The sequence below is a fragment of the Siphateles boraxobius genome, unplaced genomic scaffold (assembly GCF_051911475.1).
Source record: "Siphateles boraxobius isolate OS27281-9 unplaced genomic scaffold, OSU_SipBor_1 20, whole genome shotgun sequence".
Lineage (NCBI taxonomy): Eukaryota > Metazoa > Chordata > Actinopteri > Cypriniformes > Leuciscidae > Siphateles > Siphateles boraxobius.
Genome location: NW_027508811.1, coordinates 18,944,964 through 18,968,396, shown reverse-complemented (window position 1 = coordinate 18,968,396; position 23,433 = coordinate 18,944,964). Strand labels below are relative to the sequence as shown.

General features: G+C 36.9%; 1 protein-coding gene across 1 annotated transcript; it reads right to left on the bottom strand.

Moving 5' to 3' along the window:
• Positions 1 to 1,609: 1,609 nt before the first annotated feature.
• On the bottom strand, positions 1,610 to 22,912 carry rab11fip2 (RAB11 family interacting protein 2 (class I)). The gene is made up of 6 exons (XM_077237251.1): positions 22,673 to 22,912; positions 21,378 to 21,961; positions 13,272 to 13,675; positions 12,123 to 12,471; positions 10,042 to 10,138; positions 1,610 to 5,565 (listed from the first exon to the last, which is right to left on the bottom strand). The coding sequence occupies exons 2-6, from the start codon at positions 21,728 to 21,730 to the stop codon at positions 5,344 to 5,346; spliced, it is 1,425 nt and encodes a 474-aa protein (XP_077093366.1). The 5' UTR covers positions 21,731 to 21,961; positions 22,673 to 22,912; the 3' UTR covers positions 1,610 to 5,343.
• Between the last annotated feature and the right edge of the window lie 521 nt (positions 22,913 to 23,433).

Here is a 23,433-nt window from a genome sequence, read left to right as displayed (position 1 = left end):
AACCCTGTCCTTATGGGCTTTAGAGCGAAAGGGATGTGACGCGTGCCACGTCCACTGGACACTACACAAAACGAAACAGTATCTCGCAATGAATGTGTTGAAGTTATTGTTCCAATTAAAGCAGATGAAAATGAGACGTAAACCTATGCCGGGACATATACAGCGTTAGTCATTGCTAATTCATGAAAAGTTGGCAAAAAAAGATGCTCCTCATGTATTTTTTAGGATTATGTCGCACGTTGCGGGCCGATATCAGAATACAATATACACTTAACTTGACCAAAAGAAGATCACATTTCTGATTGAGAGGGGAAAACATTATGCTGTAATGAATGTAACTGCTGGCTTTTAGATGTCCTTCAAAAAGGGTAATTAATGTATTACCAGTCTAAAATGATCCACAGTGCACCTCATTAAACATTACACCTTCCACCATCTGTGTCTAATGCTGCATAATCATTAACTTTAGTGGTACAAAGTGGAACATTTACAATGACCCCAGGAAGTATTTGCACACCTAATTCACATTTAAACATGCACATCATTGTTTTCCAGCATACCATAGAAATGTGTGGGGAAAAAAAATCTCTCTCTCTCTCTCTCTCTATATATATATATATATATATATAGATTATGGAATCATTAAGGAAGAGTGGAAATATATCTAACTTGTAAAGCAAGACCCCACACACTTTAAAAATTCACACATTTACAGATTTATGTTATAATTTAGCTGTGTTAGACTTTTAACCTGTTTACTCAGCAAAGGTCATTATATTCAACAAATAAACTTAAATGAAAGAATCAATGTATTATTTAATTTTTTCGGCCAGACTTATGGACTATACTTTAATGGTTTCCTATTCGCCTGTAAACCTTATAAATAAAACTTAACAGCCAGTGAACAAAAAAACTCTCTGAATACTTGTAAGCATCTGTCTGGCACAGCACATTGTTCCTTATTGAATGAACTACTGGAAATCCTTGCTTTGAGAAGCATTCTGTTTCAATGGGGAATTCTGTTCATCTACATCTCATTGCGTCTGAAAAAGCTCCATTTTCATCCAAATCGGAGACGTGGAGGACCCTGGGCTGATTGTAAAGCGGCCGGTCTTGTGAATGAAGAGCAATGATACTGCTCCTCAGAAGGAGGAGATGGTAAACAGCTTGAGTGGCACTTGTACATGCAGCCGTTCACATACACACACTCCTGTTACTCATAAACAAATGAGGTGAGAAGTTTAACAAGCTACCTTGTCACTAAAGAGGCTATTTTATTTGTTTGGGCATGAGAATTTCCTTCCCATTCATTTCCCTGAAAGAAACAACATCCGTGAGGTTCGCAGTGTAATGCAAATAGAAAGCTAAAATCCCTCAGCTTGGAAAGATAATTGCAAGCCTAATGAATTTTCATTTAACGGATATGTTGATGTGGACACCATTGGCTCGCAGTATATTGAAATAAAGATACACACTGAATGCAGACTGATGCTTCTGTGGTGAAGAGCAATTGTTGTCAGATAATATTTGAGTTTACCCAGCTTAGAATGTGAAAAAATGTTGTTCTACAAGCTTTTACACGTATATATAAGCAATAAAAGACACGTCATGAAGTACAGGAGATTTATTGAAATGGGCTGTACCGTCATTTTCCCCCTTTTGTACGGTAGTCACATAGACAATACACTCAGCTCTCTCTTCTGCACTCATTCATGCCGCATGCCAAGAATGCAAAGACAGACATGTTACTTCTGGATGAATCATCAATAACTACATCTACGCAAAATGTTTAACCACCCAACAGGAAAGTGTTTCGTTGAGAAAAGTTCTCAACTTGCCTATGATTTTTCTGAAACCAGAAGCAAATTCCTAGGGTAAAATTCTATATTCTAAGTAGTGTTATTTACACACTATTGGAAATTCAAGTTTTTGGAGGAGAATAAGTATTTTAAAGCAATGAGTGTCTGAGTAGAAAGTAGTTTACATCAATGGAAACATGTGTGATGCGGAATACTGAAAAACTGGTAACTTATTATTAGATATGATTGCAGCACCAGAGATGAATGCATATAAGACACCAAATGGAAAAGAAATGAATTGATATTCAAATATTATTTTCTATTTGAACTTTGTGTAGATACTGTTGCTTCCATATGTTTTAATGTGACGTTTGTCTTGCAAAAATCACAAATTTAATAATTGTTTTTAACTCAAAAAATTCACCTAAACCATATGTTGGGAAATTGCAGGAAAATAGCAGCATATAAAAACATGATAACCTTAACACATTAAGCTTGATGTAGGTATAAAAAGCTAAATAAACAACAAAGAAAAGTTTAAAATCAAAGATCAACAGCCATGAGAGAATCAGAAAAGAAAGAAAAAACACATTTTGTAAAAACAAAAAGAAGGAAAAAATAGGTAGTCTAAACATTTGGACATTTAAATCAATGAATATAACAAAAAAATTACTATTAAAAAAACCAAACGAGTCTTCTTGATAATCAACCACAGTAAAACCACGTACAATGTGTCGACCATTATTCTGTAAATATGAGTGAAGGCAAACCATGTATAACTATCATTTCAGCGGTATATACTGTAAAAAGTACTAAAAGAAGTGCTAGATAATATCTACACAGGGTGATCAACACTGTTTGTGTGATTACAGACATTGCTGATTGGTCAAAATACATTCAGAGTACCACACAGATTTGCTCTGGAGAGAGATGCATAGCAGTTCCAGTTCAATGAGACAAAACGGACAGGAGAAGGAAAGTGCTCGGCTGAATAAGAGAAAAATAGAACAATGCGTAATGTTCATGGGACGCAACACATTTTAACTGCCCAACAATAAGATCTAAAGCAAATCTTAAGTAGTTCTGAACCTTATTTGATCAAAAGCTCGAGTAGAAAATTTATGCATAATGCATAGAAGTCCAGATCAAAAAACAAAAAACAAAAAAAGATAAGCTGAGATAGTGAGTTAGTAAGAGCAAACTGTATTACAAAAAACTTTACTCTTCAGCTAATGAATTTCCTGAACTGAATCACATTCAATGGAACATTTTTGGCCGATGACAAATATAATGCTGAAAAATCATTAATACAAACGTAATTAAGCCCAGCGTATTATAACATATTTGTGAAATTTGTAAATAAATGCGTTAACACTTTTATATTAAAAAGGTTAAAAATTTAGCATGTACAGAAAACTATATGGAGAAAAAAAAATTAACTAAAGACCAACTTCTTGAATAAAACCTAGTAATTAAAATCATTAAACAAAAAAAAAAACATACGGCATTAAACTAGGGTTTTAATGTCAGCATTGTGTAACACTGCAAAGTGGCACTGAAGGATTTTAACGTGAATCGTCAATTACACACATGTAAACCTCTCCAAATACATATTAAAGTGTAAGTAAATAAAACGACTTCCTTTCCAGCACAAATAACCAGCACAGTGTTTTACCATGTTATTAAGAAAAACTACATCTGGGAAGCTTTCTGCAGAGCTATATACAGAGAGTATACACTATTGTGTTTTCATCAAATAAAATCAAAAAAGCGGTATTATGGCCTAAAGAATTGCCCTGTATCAGTTTCGTTCTTCATATTGAAGGGCTAACATATTAAAACCGGTTATTTTATATCATTCTAGTTTTCTCAAATGTACATCATTTAGTATCTGGTGCACACATGCACCACTGTTGTACAAAAAGATGCTCAGTTACCAAGACCCACAGCCAATGCCATTTTCTCACCAGATATGTACTAAACATGATAGAAGATAAGAAAATGGAATTGGATATACAATGTAGTACAATGTCAGAGTACTGCCTTTAAACTATAAAGCAATCTGTAAAGAACTGTTCTTTTGCAAGGTTTTGTCAACATTGCTCATAATTGTTTTGCAAGAAATGTGCTATACATTGTAATAAATCAAACCGACTGAAATGTTTGTATAAAGAGGCCTTTTGAACTAAAGCCCTATTCAGACTTCCCAAATGAATAAGTTATTTGCTGTGGTTTCAATTTTGAATGGGCTAGACTTGCTCTGTTAAAGTTAGAAATTAAGTTCAAATAGTTGCTAAAAGAAGTTAATACTTCTTTGCTCGATTGACTGACTGACTGACTGGCTTAACTTATGTTTAATCGAAAACCATCAACACTTTGGTGTAGTCAACTGTAGAAAGTCCACAGGTTTTGACAGTCCTGCAGTATCCTGAAGATATGGAGCATCAGTACATTCCAGTTCAACAGAATGACATTCAGAATAAAGTCTTTGGAGACTGGATGCTCATTTCTACACTTCCGTTGTCACTACACATCAGAGGCAGTTTGTTTCTTGGACTTGTGTTAGTAAAGTTGCTTGTAAACTGAATAGTTAGCTATTCACATACACATTTTGCTCATTACGATCAAGCTCAAAATAAATAATTAGTAGTGTACCAGTCTATTATTTCATAGACGTATGCTCTGAAAAGTACCAAAAAGTTTCATTACCAACATTCTGCAACTAACGTATCAATATTGCACCAAACACATACCAATATCAAGAGTCTGATCACTCTTTGTCTACAGTGTAAACACTATCAAGAGCGATAGGAGAGTTACCCTGTCCAACCCAACCTGGTCTTTCAGTAAACCAATCCGCCTTGGTGCTAAAACATCCAGTAAACATTCACTTCTATGTCACATGTTGCCATCAATCCAAGAGTTTCCTTGCCTCACCACATATGTGTGAAGGACAAACGTACATCAATTGATCTGGTACAGCTTTTGCAGTGTGAATTCAATCACAGCAAATTCAATGAATTCAATCACAGCAAAGGCCTCAAATGGACAATCCATCCCAGTGATAACTACAAAACACAGAACTACTAAGAGTATTAAGTGCTGAATTATGTTATACTGATTGAATTCAAAGAAAAAGTCAACTTAAACACAGTTATTTTCGGTACAAAGATAACATTGGTCTCCTCGCACAAAAACGCGGCTCTAAACTATAAATGGCTGCATGTGAATATTTTCAAAAACGGTTCCATTCACAAGTATTAGTGAACAGCTCACGGGAATCTTAAAAATAAAATCTAAATCTAAATAAAGTTATGAAAAATTTGAAAAAGGCCATTTGGCCTCTCCACATTTAGTGCCCGTCTTTTTTTACAACATACCCGGTTGTTCTTGCAAACCTAGAGTAACTGAATGACATGAAATGTGTCCGTGTGTGAAAGAATACACTTGCGTTCCGTCACAAGTTATCGACAATGCATTGTCCTTTTATAAGAAATATATATTTTGCCAGAAATCTTAAGTTACAATGCACTTCTGAGATCTTTCACTTCTTCGAGATCTTCCCAGCTTTTCTCTTGGGCTCATAGGGTGTTCTCAGGATGCTGGGCGTCTCTTCCATAACCCTGACCAGCAGGTTATCAATGTAGTCCTCCAGCTCCCGAATATGAGCATCTTTCTTTCTTACCACCTCTTTCTGCTTGATGAGCTCTTGCACAACTTCCTCAAAGGAGAGATTGCTGTAGGCCGCATGCAAATGTTGAGGCTCCTATGCGTGAGGAAGAACAGATGACATAATTGTTAAATGTACCATGTATTAAATACATTTAGAAAATACTACTTGATTGCTCATAGAATTCTGGGAATTCAAACTGTTCTCTGAAGTGCATAAATCAATCGTGCATCTTTATAATTTTATATTTGTGCTAAATTTCCAACATGAAACAATATGTTAATTTAAACACTTCACATTGGTTTGTTAATGGACAAGTGGATGAGCAATAATGCCACATAAAGTAGTAGCTGGACAAAGTAAACTAGGCAAAAAAGTGTAAAAGATAAGAGTGAAATAAACATGTTAATGTTTCCTTCAAAACATAACTCGCTTGATAACTGAGCTTTAAGGTGTTGCTCTAAACGTTCAAGCTTCAGTTCTCTCAAGCAGAGTGATGATTATGTGTTGACATGAGAAGTGTCTGCATCTGACTTAACCATGATATTGAGGGAACAGCAATTTAGAAACATTTGCTCATCTGCTATCATGCGTCTGACAAATTCACACTTTTTGCTGTCAAGGTGAAAACAAGCACTAAATGCAGTCAGTTGATAAAATCTCTCAAAGAGCTTATCCATTTCGCTGTTGTCAAAATATGAGTCAATGTCTCTCCATCCTGCTTAATTACTGATGCTTAGATAATTACAATAAAACTGCCACCCAAAATCAACATCAACACAACAGGACACAGACCTGAAATTCATCTAATTACCAAACAATCCAAATAGCTCCAGAAATGAAGTACTCGTACCAAATCTACTCTGATAAGTGTATCTGGGTGTTTAAGGAAATGAAATTTAAGCCCTTAATATGTTTTGATGCAAATTATTATAATAAATGAATATATTAGGTCATTAAATAAGGTTTTAACTGGGACATTTTAAGTAACATTGCTTTGGTTAGTTCAATGGTGATTAGTATGGAAGCTTGTTTCCACTACTGAATAAAAAATAAAAAGGTAATTGCATCTTATCTCACAATTCTGACTTTTTATCTCGCAATTCAGACTTTTTTTTTGTAAGAATTGCATAATATAAAGTTACAGTTAGGGCTGGGCGGTATATCGAGTTTGTACAATATCGATATTTTTTTCCCCACGATATGGAATGAGGCAATACCGTTTATATCGATACAGTAGTTTGATACGAGCACATCTGAAAAATAGTGGAGTACGCAGTGTGAGCTCCTGCAGTGAAGAACAGTACAATTTGTCCTAAACATGACACAAGCTTATTAAGCGCTTCAAAATAACTGGTAAGATAGTTAACAAGTTTAAAGCAGCTTGCCCTGTCAGATGCTCGGACAGATAGCCTACTGTTAGTGACTGAAAGATAAATACTGGCGCTGTTTAATGCGTTTGAGACGTGGTGCTTTCCTCAGTGCTTAACTTACATTTCACAGGTATATTCTCCATCTGTAAATGTTAGAAAGTCAAACAAATATGTCCATTTCACTGTCAGGAGAGGACGAGCTTCTGCAAATTGATCTCCGCTAAAATTCAAGCTTCCGTGCAGGCTTAAAATACATATTACTAAAATATTTGTTGTTGGAGACAATAAATGTGCCATATGTGGAAGTTTAAACCTACAAGTATATTTTTATGAAAGTGACCATTATAATGGGGTAATCGAATGCAGGCTAATATAATTAGTTTGTGCTTTTGTTTTTATTTTCATTTTTAGTTTAGCCTTTAGTCATTTTTAAAAACAAAAGCATTACTTTTGTTTTTAGTTTGTAATGTTACAAAGTTAGAATGTAATGTGATTTTAACCACCTTTTTGCAGATAATATACTGCATAGCCTACATTACATTCCCTATTTGTTTCCATATCCTTCAATATCATTGTTTGGATATCATTGAGCAGGATGTGAAATAACTTTTTTTTTTTTTTTAAATACATTTTCTTTATCCAAATAGAAAAACGTAGAAAGTACCGAGATATATATTGTATATCGCCATTTAACCAAAAAATACCGAGATATGATTTTTTGGCCATATCGCCCAGCCCTAGTTACAGTTGCATGTTATAAAGTCAGATTTGCGATTATGACTTTATTCTTCGCAATTGCAAGTTTGTATCCTGCAATTCTGACTTATAACTTGCAATTGTGAGAAAGAAGTCAGAACTGCAAGAAAAGAATTTTGAGATATAAATGTCCAATTACGAGAAAAAACTCAGAATTGCGATTCTAATTATTTCTCGCAATTGTGAGAAAAAAAACTGAATTGTGAGATAAAAGGCAATTATGTTTTCAATTTTTTTATTACATGATGGAAAAAAGATTACGTAGATAAGGACTAGGCGACATACTACAGTACAGAAAAAAAATGTAAAATCATAAAATGTTTAATGAGTAGAATACAATAGAATTCTAGTTTAAATAATCAATAAATTTCCTCTAATGTTTTATTTTCCTTCATAACATATTTTCACCACATTTATTCATATGCACCAAAATTGCCTCACAATTGGCTACTAGAGTAGTTAAAGTGAAAATTAAATTTACTTTCTCAAATTTAAAACCTCCACAAACAATAACACTTTTTACAGCCTTAAATTTTGAAAAGTGAATTAAACACATTTGATTATTTTATGGGTAGCCATGTGTGATGATAAATATAATTAAAATATTAAAACCTGTATAAATGATCTGTGTTTATAGTATGTATAATATTAAATGTAAAACTAATACCTTGCACTTGTTAGGAAATAATACTATGCAGGAACAAGCCTCAACACTTTTAACATGAAACCTCAGAATCTGAACTGCTTCTGGGTTTGAACTTGATCCACCATATCGGACAGATGTTTATACATGTGACACTTTGATTATGATTATCCTCCTTAGATTACGGTAATGAAAACAAAACATTCCTTCTCTTTTTCCCTGAGGAAACAGCAGAACAAATTTGACTCCATAAAACTGCCATTCTAGAAACTAATGCAAAAATACAGTGGCCCTTAAAGGCATTTAGACACGTAAATCAAAATGTGAATGTCATTGCATTAGATAACAAAATAGAAAACCAAGTAGCATTTATTTTAAAGGGAAAAAGTACACTTAAAGTACAGTTAAAAAAGGTACACTTTCCAAGAAAAACATTTGCAGATTGAAACTATTGTAAAAAGAAAAAGAAAAATATGTATCGCTCAAAATTAAGGCAAAAAGAATTTGGATGCTTTTTTGTTTCTGGTAGTGGAATATTTAGTTAATGTGATGAACTACACCTGTAGTGAACTTATACAGCCACTAAAAGTCATCGTTATTTCACAACAGGTTCATTTGTTTGTTTGATGCCACTTGCATGCAATAAAATTCAAACATTTTTAGGTGTGCTGCTTGTTGAGTTGAATGTTTGGTAATGCAGGTCAACAGACAACGCAAGCCAAAACAACACTTTCTGGCACGTACAGAACAGCAAACACTGAATCAAAGGAAGATTTAGAAAAAGAGATGCTGCATGAATTGCAAAACCACCAGGGCACAAGCTAGCGGGGGCAGGAAAGGAGCCCAGGAAATGACCATGAACTGGCAAGCAGCTGATGAGCAGATTTAGGCAATCAGGAGTGTGGGAGAGATAAGACTTCCACTTGGCATTCTTCAGTTGTCTCATTATGGGCACTAATGAGGGCCTTTGCGTTGAAAATCTAAAACTCCAAGTCCTTTGAAATGCCTCGGCCGACTCTCCCACCCCCCACCCCCCATCCTTTAATTAAGGCCTTAGAGTGCCAGAGACACTATTTCACGGATGCAGTGTTAACATAACCTCAAAAATGGGTGAGGAAAGCCATTTTCAGCAATGCGTCTCCAGTTTCAACATCACTTCAGCAGCTTTTCTCACACAGCAGACAAGCAAACGTCGGGTTACTCTGCGCTGGACATTATGACGATCACAATCAGTATAATTATGACAAAGTGAGAGAGGGCTCCTTTCCACGTTTAACACTGACCGTGGTTTGACCTACAGTGTAAAATTAGACCAGTGACAAATTGCGTATTATTAATGATTAGATTTCCAATTATTGAGTGAGAGAACATACTGTCCAAGATGGTTCACTAACGAAATGGAAGCGCACTAATAACATCACACTACTTCAAATTACATGCAGATCAAAGACGATGACCACCCATTTCAGCTGTTAATTAGATAAATGGGCCTCCAAGCGGAGCGCCACAAGTGATACTCAGTCAGAGATCAGCATCATCAACTTCCGTGTATAATAGGGCTGCAATAAATGACCAATTAAAACTTTGGGCAAGTTTGGAAAACTTGTGAGAAATGTGGTCAAGCTGTGTCTGGATAGACTGGACAGTGACAATGTGAAAATACACCCTTGTTTACCAAAGCGTAGAAATGGAAAATAATATTCTTACATTTAGTTTGGTCACATGTAATTCAACATATATGACAACAGTGTAAAGCATAAAGGAAATGCAGTGCGCAATATTTCTTTTGAATTAACTTACCTGTTCTCTTGCATGTTTCATGCCAGGCTTCTTCACGGGAGAGTTTTTGAATCTCTGAGTAAGGTCCTCATTACTAGTGGGTTTTCTCATGTTATCACTGTTAAACAGAAAAAAAGAGAAAAATGTCAGAGATCAAATTTTACTCCAATAAATGTGTAAATTGTGTTCCAAAACACCTGGTAATATGCATGCTAATAAGCAACTAGTTAATAGTGAGAATTGGACCCTAAACTAAAGTGTTACCTGCCTTTTTTTCTTACAAGAAAGTCCTTTATTTAATGTTCTGACATATCAATACTGGTGAAATCTTGCTCAACACCAACAAGTACTGTCATAAAATACATCAAATCCTTTAGTGCAACTGCCACTTGCCAGCAAAAGTTCGATATGATTTTTGAGTTGACCTTTAGTGGAGTGATAAACAGAGGGTCAGGAAATGGTTTGACGCCCCCTCACACGCAAACAGCCAGTCTACTTTTCATTTCCTAACAATTGGTCACTAACCACAGCAAAGTCTTTGCAGCCAGTTACGGCTCACAGTAGGGGTGGGCGATACAACCAACATCCTATATCACAGTATGAGCAATCTTATACCACAGCAATGGTGTATATCTGTTTTAAATGTTTATTCCTGTGATGGTAAAGCTGAATTTCCAGCAACAATACTTCATTACTACAACTTTTCTTCTTATTATAGTTGAAAAAAGTTTTTCTGCTTAATATTTTTGTGGAAACCATTATGCATTTGTTTTCTGAATTTCAAGGATGAAAACAGACAGTAAATCTGACACCACCATTACTGTTTGTATCACTGTGTATACAATCTGAAATTCAGATATGGTAATGGACGTTTTGTTTCCGACACATGCTGTAAGCTATAGACTTTAATATAGCATAATAGGTGCACTCAAGGTAAAAAACTTTCGTAAACAACAACTTTGGTGACATGTCACTTTTGATCAGTTTAATGTGTCCTTGCTTGTTTTTATTTGTTTCCCCAAACCCCATTTCATTTACACAGTAGTGCATATTGCATTGCAAATTATATGCAATGTACTATTTTAATAAAACTACACATAGTTGATGAATAAGTCTAACATCAATGCAAAAACAGCTTCACATTTTCAACCATGCATCAGTTAAATTTTATATAATCCTGCAACATATAAAAATCTAACCAAGTTATCTACACTGAAAATGCTTGCCTGCGACATTTTGTAGATTATACTAAAGGTTGCAGTTTGATGTTGAGTAAAAAAAAAAAATCATAAGGGGAAATTAGGAAATTTAACCGGTTGACACATTTTTTCCACCCATACCACAAGAGTCAAACACCATTGCAACTTGCAAGAAATTAAACTGACTTTAAACTTACAGGGGCGTACTGTTGAGTAATGGTCCGATTCTTTAATGATTAAAACTTGTAAATGGATGGGATACATTAAGGATTCTGGTTGTAAAAGGTCAGTTAATGTATAAGGTTGGAAAGATCACACATATCTTGTACACTAGACAACATTAAGCATGTTTGTTAAATGTCTTTTCAGCTAACCTGTGATCCCTGGAAGACCTTTGATTTAAGATGAGAGAGTAATCTGAGAGCATGAGCGGCCTGGTAGGCTACGGGCAGATAAATTGTTAATTGAATGGTCTATCTCTCATTCAGATCTCATTACTGTGACTTGGTCAGGCCCCTGTAGTCTGGATTGGGCCTAATGACATCGATAAGGTCTTCCTAATGACAGACTTTCTCTGATAAACATTAAGTGCTTGACTTTCCTCACCTAACTCTACTGAGAAAAGAGCAGAAGTTGGGAATGACAAGCAGATGTACTAGAAGACAGTCCTCAGCAATTATTTTAATATAATCTATAATAGTATCATAAATTATAGAACTACATAATAATACTCAAATATCTATTCGATTATACATTTTAATTAATTTGAATCTATTTATTTTTCCTCATTGAACAATATGTTGTCAAAAAATTACCCTAATGGCATTTGACCTCAAGTAACTATAATGAAAGCTTGATAAACAAATTTAAGACAAAAACAAAATGGCTAAAAACAAATTGTACCTGGATCTGTAGTGTGAGACGAAAGGGTTGGTTTCACTTGAGGTTTCATTGGTAAAGGGGTTTGGAGATCGCAGGTCTCCAGAGCTTCCGGTCCGTGCTCCAGTGGCCGCTTTCTTTCCTTCCTTCTTCCCAGTCACTCTGTCCAGAAGACTGACCTTCTCCTTCTTCTCTCTCTTCTCTGCTCCCCACATCGTCCCCTGATCTCCCTCGAAGGGATTGTGGTTGCGAGGGAGAGTGGCGAACTTCTGGGGCATGTTGTCTCCGATGTCGGAAAAGGGGTCATATGACACGTCGCTGTTTGGGACACCATATCCATCGCTCTGAGAGTGTCGGTGAGATGCAGCGCCCCCTACGGATGAGAAAGACAATGTTTCTTTAGCATTCTCCATAGAGTTTAGCAAGGATGACATTTGTTTAGTCCAAAACCCAGAAACAATTTAGTATTTTAGCACTTTGGTTAAAAACATGAAATTAGGTCTGTGGTGAACAAGCTCAAGAAATGTTCACGTTTTGTTCTACGATGTAAAATACATAAGTAATACCCTTTGTGATTTTTTTTTAAAGCTAAAGGCGATTGCTAACAAGTGGATACATGGGACTACAAAAGTTGTCGGGGCATTAAACGTCACACTAAACAGCCTTTTACAGCCTTATTGTGTTTATAATCCTGCTCTTGCAAACTATTTGAATTTCTAACTCAAACTTTCAGTGTAAATGTTTTTTTTTTAAATAAAGACAGAAAGAGTTGACAGAAGCTTAGTGACGGTGATGTTCAAGTATTGTGGTTATACTGAAGTTCATTTAAAGACTATGTTTAGCTTTTTACTTACGGTTGTTTACACTGGTTGTTCATTTGTGAAGGTGAACAATACGTTTAAGAATCATAAACTTTTGTTGGTCACGGAGCTTATTTTCCGCAATAATCTAAAAGCCAATGGAAAAATCCTATTGTGTTTTTGTTGAGTGAACCAGGGTGATGATTACTTCCAGGTTGGCCAACAAAAATGCATCACTCTAAAGTAAACAATACCTTTTGCTGCTAATATCACACAATAATTAAACACATGAAAAAAGAAAATATAAAAGAATAAAATTGCTATACTGAGCACAGTGAATTACTTGTGGAGACCATGTACTCTATGTCCTCACCTTTCTCCTCAATTGAGTTCATAGAGTCGAGTTTAGGCCTGAAGTGAGTTCCTATCAGATCAGACATCGAGTGAGCAGCAGAAAGTTTCTGCGTCCCAGTGAGCAGCGAGCGTTTTGGCTTGGGTTCAGGTGCAGCCTGAGGGTGCGGGTGCTGGTCTGGCAGATAATCAGTCTCGCTCCGTCCTGAGCGTGGAAGGATGGCAGAAGATGTGTCTGAAAAGGCACCGTCGTGCTTTCGACCCTTCATCTTTTCCTTGAGCTTGGAAAACGGTGATCTGGGTTTGTCTCGCATCGACAAATCAAACATGCTGGCAGTCATGTTGTTCCGCATGAACTGGATGCTAACTTGAATCTTGCCTCTGTCTTTCCTCTTCTTACCTGGCCGTGAGTCTAGATTGTACCAGCTGACAAGAGAGAGACAAGAGAGAGACAGGAAGTATGAGGCATATAGCTCAATTGTATCAATAAAAGTGTCTGAAATACAGAAAACATTGAAAAAAGACAAATTAACTAACAGAGTAGATACACTTAATGTCACTTTGGACTGGGCTGTGTGTAACAGACAAAGGCCAGTAAGAGCTGTCTAACCCTAACTCCTGGCTTAAAGAGGCGTGTTGGCGACTGATGCTAGCGGTTGCAGTCTTTATTGTCCTTCTTAGTGTGGTTCGAATCCCCCTCGGAGCGGGTCGAGAAGGACCGGTTACATTTTGTGCCCGACTCAGATGAGAGTGAGGTTTAGGGGAGTGAGTGTAACGGTAGTAGGCCAGTAAGAGTTGTGCGTACCTCACTCCCCTGGCTGCGATCTTTAGCATCCTTGTTAGCGTGCCCGCCTCCCACACCAGTTCGAATCCTGCTAGCGGTTGCGGTCTTTATTGTCCTTGTTAGTGTAGTCCGAATCCCCCTCGGAGCGGGTCGAGTAGGACCAGCTACATTTGGTCCCGTGACCCGGATGGGAGTGAGGTTTAGGTGAATGAGTGTAACAGACTAACCAGTGAGAGCTGTGCGTGTAAACCTCAGTCCCCTGTCCTCAAGAGGCAAACACGCGGCTGCATTCTTTAGCGTCCTTGTTAGTGTGCTCGCCTCCCATGACGGAGACCATGGTTCGAATCCCACCCGGAACGGGTCGAGTAGGACCGGTTACATGTGCATTTTCAATCATGCTCTTCTTATCAATATATAATTTAATGTTTGACTTTTTAAAGAAAGATTTCCTATGAATATGTATTATTGTTTATACTTCAAAACAGCAGAAAGTATTTCACATTATCCATCTTTTTTTTTTAACTGGGTAAATGACAACAAAAAAAAAATTCTATTTTCCAGTTAACACAACACTATTATTCCAAAAACTCAATTAGTGAAGTTGACTAGTTATTCTAGATTTTTTTTTTTTAAATTGTTGTGTCATGTGCATGGTTGGCCTCTTAGGTGTTACTGGAAACAGCTAGGCTGGTGCTACATGCGCCAATAATTTGCAGATGTTCCAGTGTACTTTCACAGCTTGATAAAAACAAACAGGAGAAAAGCGAACACTCTTTCACTTCTCCTTTTCTGTGAAACCCCCCTGGTGGTAAGACTCTCTTTCAGGCTTTGCTCTGTATGTACAATTCATACAAAAACGACATGGGGGACATGTGTTTGTCTGGCCAGAAACCCAATTTCACTTCACACAAATCCACAGCATAGTCCATTTAGTCCATTTGAAAGCCTTCCCCCTTCCTGAGAACGCATATTATAGCAGGGATAAACATAATTCCCTGGTAACTGCAAAGGTTTGGGCCACATAAAGAATGTGAAGTAATACGCCCCAATCTAGGCCATTCCCCGGCTCCTGTTTATTTAACCTCTTGCTCTTTTTTTCTGCTGGAAGTAATGTGATTGATGCTGTAACTGTGTGAAAAGGAGGTGGCATTTGCACAAATCTGGCCTTTGTTCATTGATGCTCACACCGGTATTTGGAGATTATGAAATGGACAATATTTCAGCAGAGCAGCGTGATGCTCCTGCGATATAAGACACTTGGAGCAGGATCATTAATTTAGAAATGATCGTCGTGAACACTTAATGTAGGTACAATACTAGACAGAGATTTGACCAGTGTTCAAAGAGTGAATTATGCAATACATCATCTTACACCTGCATAGGCAAACATATGGTGGCAAAGCATATTCCAAAAGATATTAGATTTTTTTATTAGTCAATATTTGGATATTTGTCGGCCGATATTGTATATTTTTTGTGCATGCTCATTTCCCCTATTTTTTAAGATTACCTTTTGCCATCATGAATTATTAAAAACACTAATAATTATCTCTTTATACAATTTAACAAATAATTAATGATTGTGAACAAATAACTGAATTAAGATTTTTTTAAACAATAACAGATACAGATTAACTGTATAATTTAAGTTTTCTTATGTAAATTTATTATTAGACATTTTTGAGGTGGGAAAGTTGTAATCGTTCTATATTTTGTTGTTCCTTTGGATAGTACAACTATTTTTTCCATCCATTTTTCATACTGTACATTATAATGGTGAGATGTCTAGACTCTTTAAACTTGTGTTTAAATTGAGTGATTTTAGTATCTGACAATTTATTAAGACAAAATGTTACGGAATTTTAATTTTGGACTAACATGAAAATAATTATTGGTTTATCGGTATTATATCTGTGCACCTATATTCAAATGAAAAAGGAATAAAACCTGATAAGACCTTGTTGAATTGGATTTCATATTTTTGTACAAACATAGTTTGGGCCCTTTTTTGACCTCAGCACTGATTAAAAAGACACTCTGTACACTCAAAAAACAGCCCTTCAGAAATGTATTTTGACACATCCACCCTAGACACAGTTCTTTCATGCAAACACTACTGTAAACACTCCTTCAGTATCAGAACACTGTTCCCTCTGGGGTCGTCACAGGCTGCCATCTTGCTGAGTGCTCTTCTTCCTTCATGGCACAGCTAGTGAATGGTGATTATGTTTCTTTCCAAGACCATCCACACACTGGGGAGCTTGTAGATCCGAGGGAAGAGGGTTTACCTGGTCTCAGGCCCAGTAAGGGAGCTCAGATCTGGGCATGTGGAGAGCCAGCCAGCCCCTGTTCTTCACATGGGAGTCAAGGCCAAGATAAATCTTCCTCTGCCTGGAACCACAATACTCCCACTCTGCGAGGGCCGCTGGGAACCAGCGTACAATCAACAAACACAGGTGTGCGATAATTAGGGTCTGTCAACTCCAGTCGAAACGGACTCTTGTACCCTTGCGTCAGTTAGTAGGAAACCTTTGCTTGAACAGAGTCATTGGGGACTGCTAACCCTGAGAGTCCATGGGATGCAAGGTTGGTAGAGTGATTTGTGCCACGAGTGTCAAAAATGATCTCAGCAATCAGTTACAGTACATAACTCCCTCTCAAAGGTGTGACACCATAGTATCATTGAATAAATACAGGCACTGATTGTGACATACCGACAATATAAGCTTGGAGGAAGTGTTGTAATATCCAGGAGAGTATGGATGCATCTATATTAATATTCTAGCAGATACCAGCAATAAGCCAATACTGATGCTGTAATGTCATAGCTGGGAATGACGTCACACCCTAGTTAAAATAGACTACTAAAATGGAAAACTAAGATGGACGCATCCAAGCAAACCTTTGTTGTGCTCTTTTTTGCACAGATAATCCCGAAGTATTATGTCCACAAATAGAATTTGGTTAGTAATAGGGTTGGGTACGAAACGCGGTGCCAATAGGGAACCGGTTCCGACGTAAACGGTAGTAACGAGACAGAACAAGAAGGAAAATTTCAGTGCCTGATTTCGGTGCCTGACTTTTTCTACCACCCCCTGGTGTTCCGGCGTCAACTTGTGTGATGTCAGTGCCGCTACTCGGCACACTTCTTGATCTGATAGCGAGGGGATTAATGAAGAAGCCGAAGGCAAAACACTCCAAGGTTTGGCTGCATTTCACATGTACAATTACACGTCAGAACACCCTCTGGGTGTGCCGATTGTCTGAAGCCCATATAGAATCACGCCAATTCATTGGCTGATGGCGCGGGCGCCGCCTCAACACTCTTACGTCGTCATATTATATTGGCGCGCGCACCATCTGCTCCTCAGATTTCTCTGCCGAAAAAGGAAGCTTGTCGGCAGTGCGAGGAGCTTGGCAGCGTATCGTTCCCTAATCAGAGAAGATAGGTTACACCAGTAACCAGAGACGTTCTCTTTCATAGGTTCACTCAACGCTGTGTAGCTAAGACACAGTGGGAACGAAATACCAAACTCGCCAAGCTAAGTGCTGCCGTAACTAGTAATGACCAGATAACTTACATGACTGGTTCAAGCAGACAAAACATGGGAACCTGCAGCCATATCAAGATTAGGTTACCCGATTAGTAATCTCTATTAATCCCCAGTATTATTACATTGTTTGATACAATATTGTTATATTTGATATTAAGTAAATGTGAATTTTTAATTTATATTGGTTTATTTACTATTACCATATGTTACTTGTGTTTATATTGTTTAAAGATTTAAGTTAATATTGTGTCCAGTTTGGCCCTGTAAATAAAAGGGTATTATTTTTTGACAAAGTGTGTGCGGTTTCATTTTCTTAAGTAGCGGTTCAAGAACCGTTTAAGCACCGGAACGGTTTAAAAAATACTTAGTAGGTACTGGTATTGGATAAAACCCAACCAATACCCAACCCTAGTTAGTACTGTGTGCACCACTGAATTTGTTGAGACACAGACAAACGGAAGTACTAATAAACAATAGAGTTGCCCAATTCAGAGGCTGCATCCTTCGAAGGGCGTATTCCGAAGGCTGATTGCTTCAGAGCGGCACAACAAAGGCTGTCTCACATCTCCTTTTAATGTGACCTCGAAATGCATCCTTCATTTCCCGGGCAATGAAGGATACAACAGATGGATACTTCACGGCCTATCATACCCCAGAATTCATTGCAAGTCGGTGACGACAGGGTTTTTAGAGAAGTTGCTGTATTAGACTATCAAATGTACTGCCCGTTTCACACATTCTCCGTGTGCAGTGCGTATGCGGTGCATGTTGCAGTGCGTATACGGTACAGGAGCAGCACACGCTATAGTGCTTTCACATATGCTGCGTTTGCAGTGCGCTACGGATCTGCAGTTTCTGTGTGCCACAAAATCAAAAATGGCTAATTCATTTTGATTTTAAATCCAAAAATTAACTTTGACATTGTTTAAGACATTGAAACATGTTTTTGTTTTACATGCACAATTTACATTGTTCTCCCCCACCCCAAAATATATAATGTATTTTTTGAGGGGGGAAAAAAAAGTCATATATGATGGCATTTTGCAACTTTTGGGACTATAATCATACTTTTTTGTTTTTCTTGACCCTGTAATTTAGTAACTGTAGAACACATTAACTGTAATTATGCATATGGTGAAATTAATATAGTTTCTTGTCAATCTATGTCTATTTTAATGTGAACAATGCGCTGCCACTTTAATTCAGTATACGCACCGCACCAGGAACGGATCGCCGTACCGCACCCACGTGCAGTGTGAAAGCAGTAACCTGTTAACATGGGTACGTAAAAAAAATATGCACCGCATACGCACTGCAAACGGAGTATGTGTGAAACGGGCGTAAGTATTGGGTTTCAACTTAATCGAATATCTAAATGATACAAATGTAAAAAATAAATAAAATAAACAACTTTAAAGAGGTTCAAATGTTAACATATCTTACAAAGATAGTTACTACTTATAATGGAGTGACATGATATACTTTTATAGCTTATACTCTTTATTATATTCATAGAAATGGACAACGGTTAACATATTTAGAAAGGTTGTTAACCCTGTTTTGTTTTCAGGCAGTTGAATATAACCAAAGTCTCTTTCAGGCAAGTAATTTCAGTTAGCCGCCATCTTTGAAATGCCTCTCGGGCAGCTATTTCATGCAGTACAGCTCCTATCTCTTTGAATGGGGAACATCAAATTCTACAAAGCTGTTCACCAAGCTTACGATTAAATTGCATATTTGAAATCACCAGTGAAATCTGTGACATATTTGCCCATTGGCCTCTGTCCATCATGGCCTCCTAATCAATCATATATATACTGATGGCTTAATGAGTCTGTCTCCTCTCCACCAATAAGCTGGTTGAGGAGATTCCCCCTTCTATATGTAAAGCGGTTTAAGTACCTAGAAAAGCGCTATATTAATGTCACAAATTATTATTAATTTAAGGCGTGGCCTTTGAAGTCTGCGTCCTTCGAAGGATGAGGGCTCTGAATTGGTACCCAGCTTATATTACAACTGATTAGCTATGGTTGATGCACAGAGCAGCCATATTGAATTCTGAAGTCAGGTTTGTTGCACTTCCACAGAGTTTCCCAGTCGCAACTCTGACTTGAGGGGTTGTTCCATTTAAAAGTTCCTACTGGAAACCATGACTTTCCCACTTGACAAATGGAATGCAACATTATTTTTCATATTATGGCCAATAACTGCAGATAAAAAAAATCTTTTTTTAAGTTAAATAAATCATTTTAAATTGTACAATCATCAACAAATCTCCATAGCAAAACATACTTACACTTTACCTACTTACATGTAGTTAAAATAGTAATATTTTAAAAACTACATTTTGTAATTTCTGTCATTTTCTTCATTCAATAACGTGAGGTATGCAGCACTACCTTTTCTACTTCAACCAGCCATACCGGTTTCTCTCTCAGTACTTAAATAAGATATTGCTGGTCTGTACATGCCTAAAAAATGAAAGCAGAAAATATTAAGACGCACTGATGAATTGGTCTTGACATTTATTTACAGAAAGTAGCCTATGTCACATCTGAAAATAAAAGAAGAGGAACTCAGAAGATTGAAGAACATAAAATGATGAAGTTTCTTTAAAGAGAATACAGTCACCACTGTCTGCCAAAAAGAAAGGAAAATATAACAGCGTGCAGGATAATCATCCTCACTAAAACCGGTTCATCCGCCATGGAATTGTGACTCAATACTGCCGTTAAAAGGAGTCAAAAGGCCTTTATCTGAGTTGCATACCAGAACAAAATGGCCTACATGAGATGGTTGCCCTTCCATAGTATTGTACAGCAGTGGCATGTCCAAAGACATTTAAAACTCAGAAAACAGGTTTCAAAAACAAAGACATGGTTACGCTAAAGTTCCATGTCAGAAACGTGGAGTTAAAGTTACAGGAGTTAAAAATAACCCAGATCATTTCAAAACCTTTCATTCTGTTATTCTTTGAGTACTATTAGCTTCAAAATGCAGACAAGCATTAAACACTAGGGTCTATGTAGGCTGATATTTCAGAGCCAGACCTTGATGTCTGCTCTTATGATAAAGGTAATCAGTCAACAGCTATCACATGTGACCTACAAATATTCAAAACAATTATACTTTAAAAAATAAATCTAAATGAGAAAAAAAGGCCAGTGATTTCAAAATAATTGTATTGTGTAAATACAGAAGTGACGATCACTGGTACCATAAAAAGATTTGCGCGTTGGGATTGCAACATTAGCTGCATTAAACTGCATTGTTTAAAAACCATTCACAGTCACTAACTTCACTGTGATACCAAAAGAGGACAAAGCTTTTGTATCAGGTTCCTCTTTTAAGTCGCACTTCTGCTTATGGACCCTTTAATGGACTGTGATGGCGCAACCTTTATCAACATCTAGTAGTTTTTCATCGTAATTTGAAGGGGAAAAAAGTAAAATAAATGTATATGCTATAGTTTGTTTTATTACATTGGCAGTAAATTAACGCTGAGAAAGTTACGGTAAAAGTAGCATGGAAAAGCGATCATGTTTTTTTCTTTCTTTTGCTATTAGAGCAAATGGGAATACAAAAATAATTTTTGCTGTTGTCTCCCATTCACCACTATAAAAGTTTACCCAACTATGAAGACATGCGCTTCTGAGAACCATGGAAATTTGAAAAGGCTCCATTTGAAAGAATATGTTTGTATAGTTCGGCTCTACGAGGCTTTTGCATTAAAAAGTTGACAGATAAAAAGATCTGGCATCAACAATGAATGAAATATTAGCCCACTTACTCAGTTTTCCGTCGTTCCTTGTTGTCAAATATCTCATTTAAGTTGATGAGTTTTTGGCCCAGAAATTTATCCAATCCAACCAGGGACCTGTGCATCACTGTGAGGCACAGCTCATAAACCTCTGGATTGCTCTCCATCAGCAGCCCTGGCAGTTCAAACGAAGCCTCTTCCTTCCACACCGGGCTGAGGGTCTTCTCTGCCACTGATGTGGAGTACTTCTCTTTGCCCAGCTGGATGATGGTGTAGGCATCGTTGGTGCCATTCTTGCCCTTTGGTTGCAGGTCTGTGGCTTGGAGAACAGTGGCTTGGACATGAGTTGGAAACCATTTCTGCGACTGTTCGCCCAATGACATGATGACTTCAAGTGTAAAACTGGATTTTGGTGTGTGAAATGATAAAGTGTAGTAACTACTTCAATTTGGCCTTGGCATTTTGTTTAGCTTCTAATCACAGTAAATGAGTGACCAAGAGGTGATAAAAGCTGAAAGTTATGTTTAACAGCGTGGGAAGAACATAATTTGTAATTACAAACGTTGTGTCTATAAACATTCGTGTCTACAAAACACTGCTCCAACTCGGGTCACCTAAAAAGACAGAAAACTAAATATTAAACTTAAATTCATATCACAATAAAATGTTGACTTAAACGAGTGACTTTAACAATACAAAAACATAGTTAAATTCCTTAATTCTTTTTTTACTACATGCATCTCAAACTTATATATATTATTCTCATATGCATTTATTTATTACATTGTGCTGATGAATTTATTGTGGTAATCAAATTTACTTGCGTCCAAAATAATAGTTAGGCTATGTCCTGTCAACCAAATGTTAAACGTATAGGAAACGTTGTCATTCAGAAAATAAAATTAACCAATTAAAATAACTATTAATTAAATATTCCAAAGGCTAATAACTATAAATATAGGAGTTATTCTAAAATAATTCTGTACCCCATTGATGTAGATGAATAGGTTGCTTTATACTGTACATGAAATTAAATAAGAAAAAAACCCTGCAGTTTCAAATAAGTTCTCTGTTCAGTTCTGTCACATTCGTTTTTTTAAATAGAGACCTGAAATTTTACATTACATTTTTACATTGTAAATTTTAATTTACAATTGGTGTTCATGGGTTAAATTGGTTAAACTGACCAAGTACTTCGCGGTCTTCCCTTATTTGATTCAATCAGACTTGGTACAAAACCACAGAAGCATCACAGCTAGTTTTATTATTAGCCACAGTTACTGCTGCTGTCAAACATTCATACAGCACGAAGCTCTGATAATTACCTCTGAAGCATCTTTCCTCGAGCACAGCTCGCGACGCCACTGCATGTGGAATGACTGCTTAAGCGAACCGACATCAATTCTCTACATATGTGGTGGATGGAAATTAATAAATTGCTTTAGTCGACACTAATTCATCTTATACAAATGTATGTGTGGTATTCCACATCAGCCCTGTACTCGACTTCCTAGTTCCTCATTTCCGCTGATGCGGTCACGGGTCGAAGTGGAAACTCCTCCTCTGTTGCCGTAGAAACACAGGATTTGATCAGCGCGCGCCTGGCGCTGTTCCCGGGATTCGAATGACTTGGAGGATTATTAGAGTTTTGAGCATTTCGTTTTTCCTTTTGTTGTCAGTTTTGTCTAGAAAAAAGAAAGAGGAAAAGGAATAAACAACAGCTTGTTTGTAAAATATTGCAGTTATATATATATTAAAAATAAATAAATGTGCTATAAGTAACCGTTTACACAGTATAATCAGTAGAAGGCTAGCCTAGCCCTATTAGTTTTTATTGTTAATAGCAGGTCATTCATCAGTAATTCATTTTGCAGGTTAAGTAGGGCGTATTAAGCATAGACTGTAGCCTATGTAAGTCTGAGGGAAGATCAAGATTAATCCTTTGAATCCTATAGCCTACTGGTGTCGCATTCAGGCGATCTGGGATTCTTATAATGTCCTCTCTTGTAGACAGTAAAGTCAATAAATGTCTATTGGGGGGTCTTGACAAAACTAAACCAACCATGTTAACATACTGTCTGCCAAT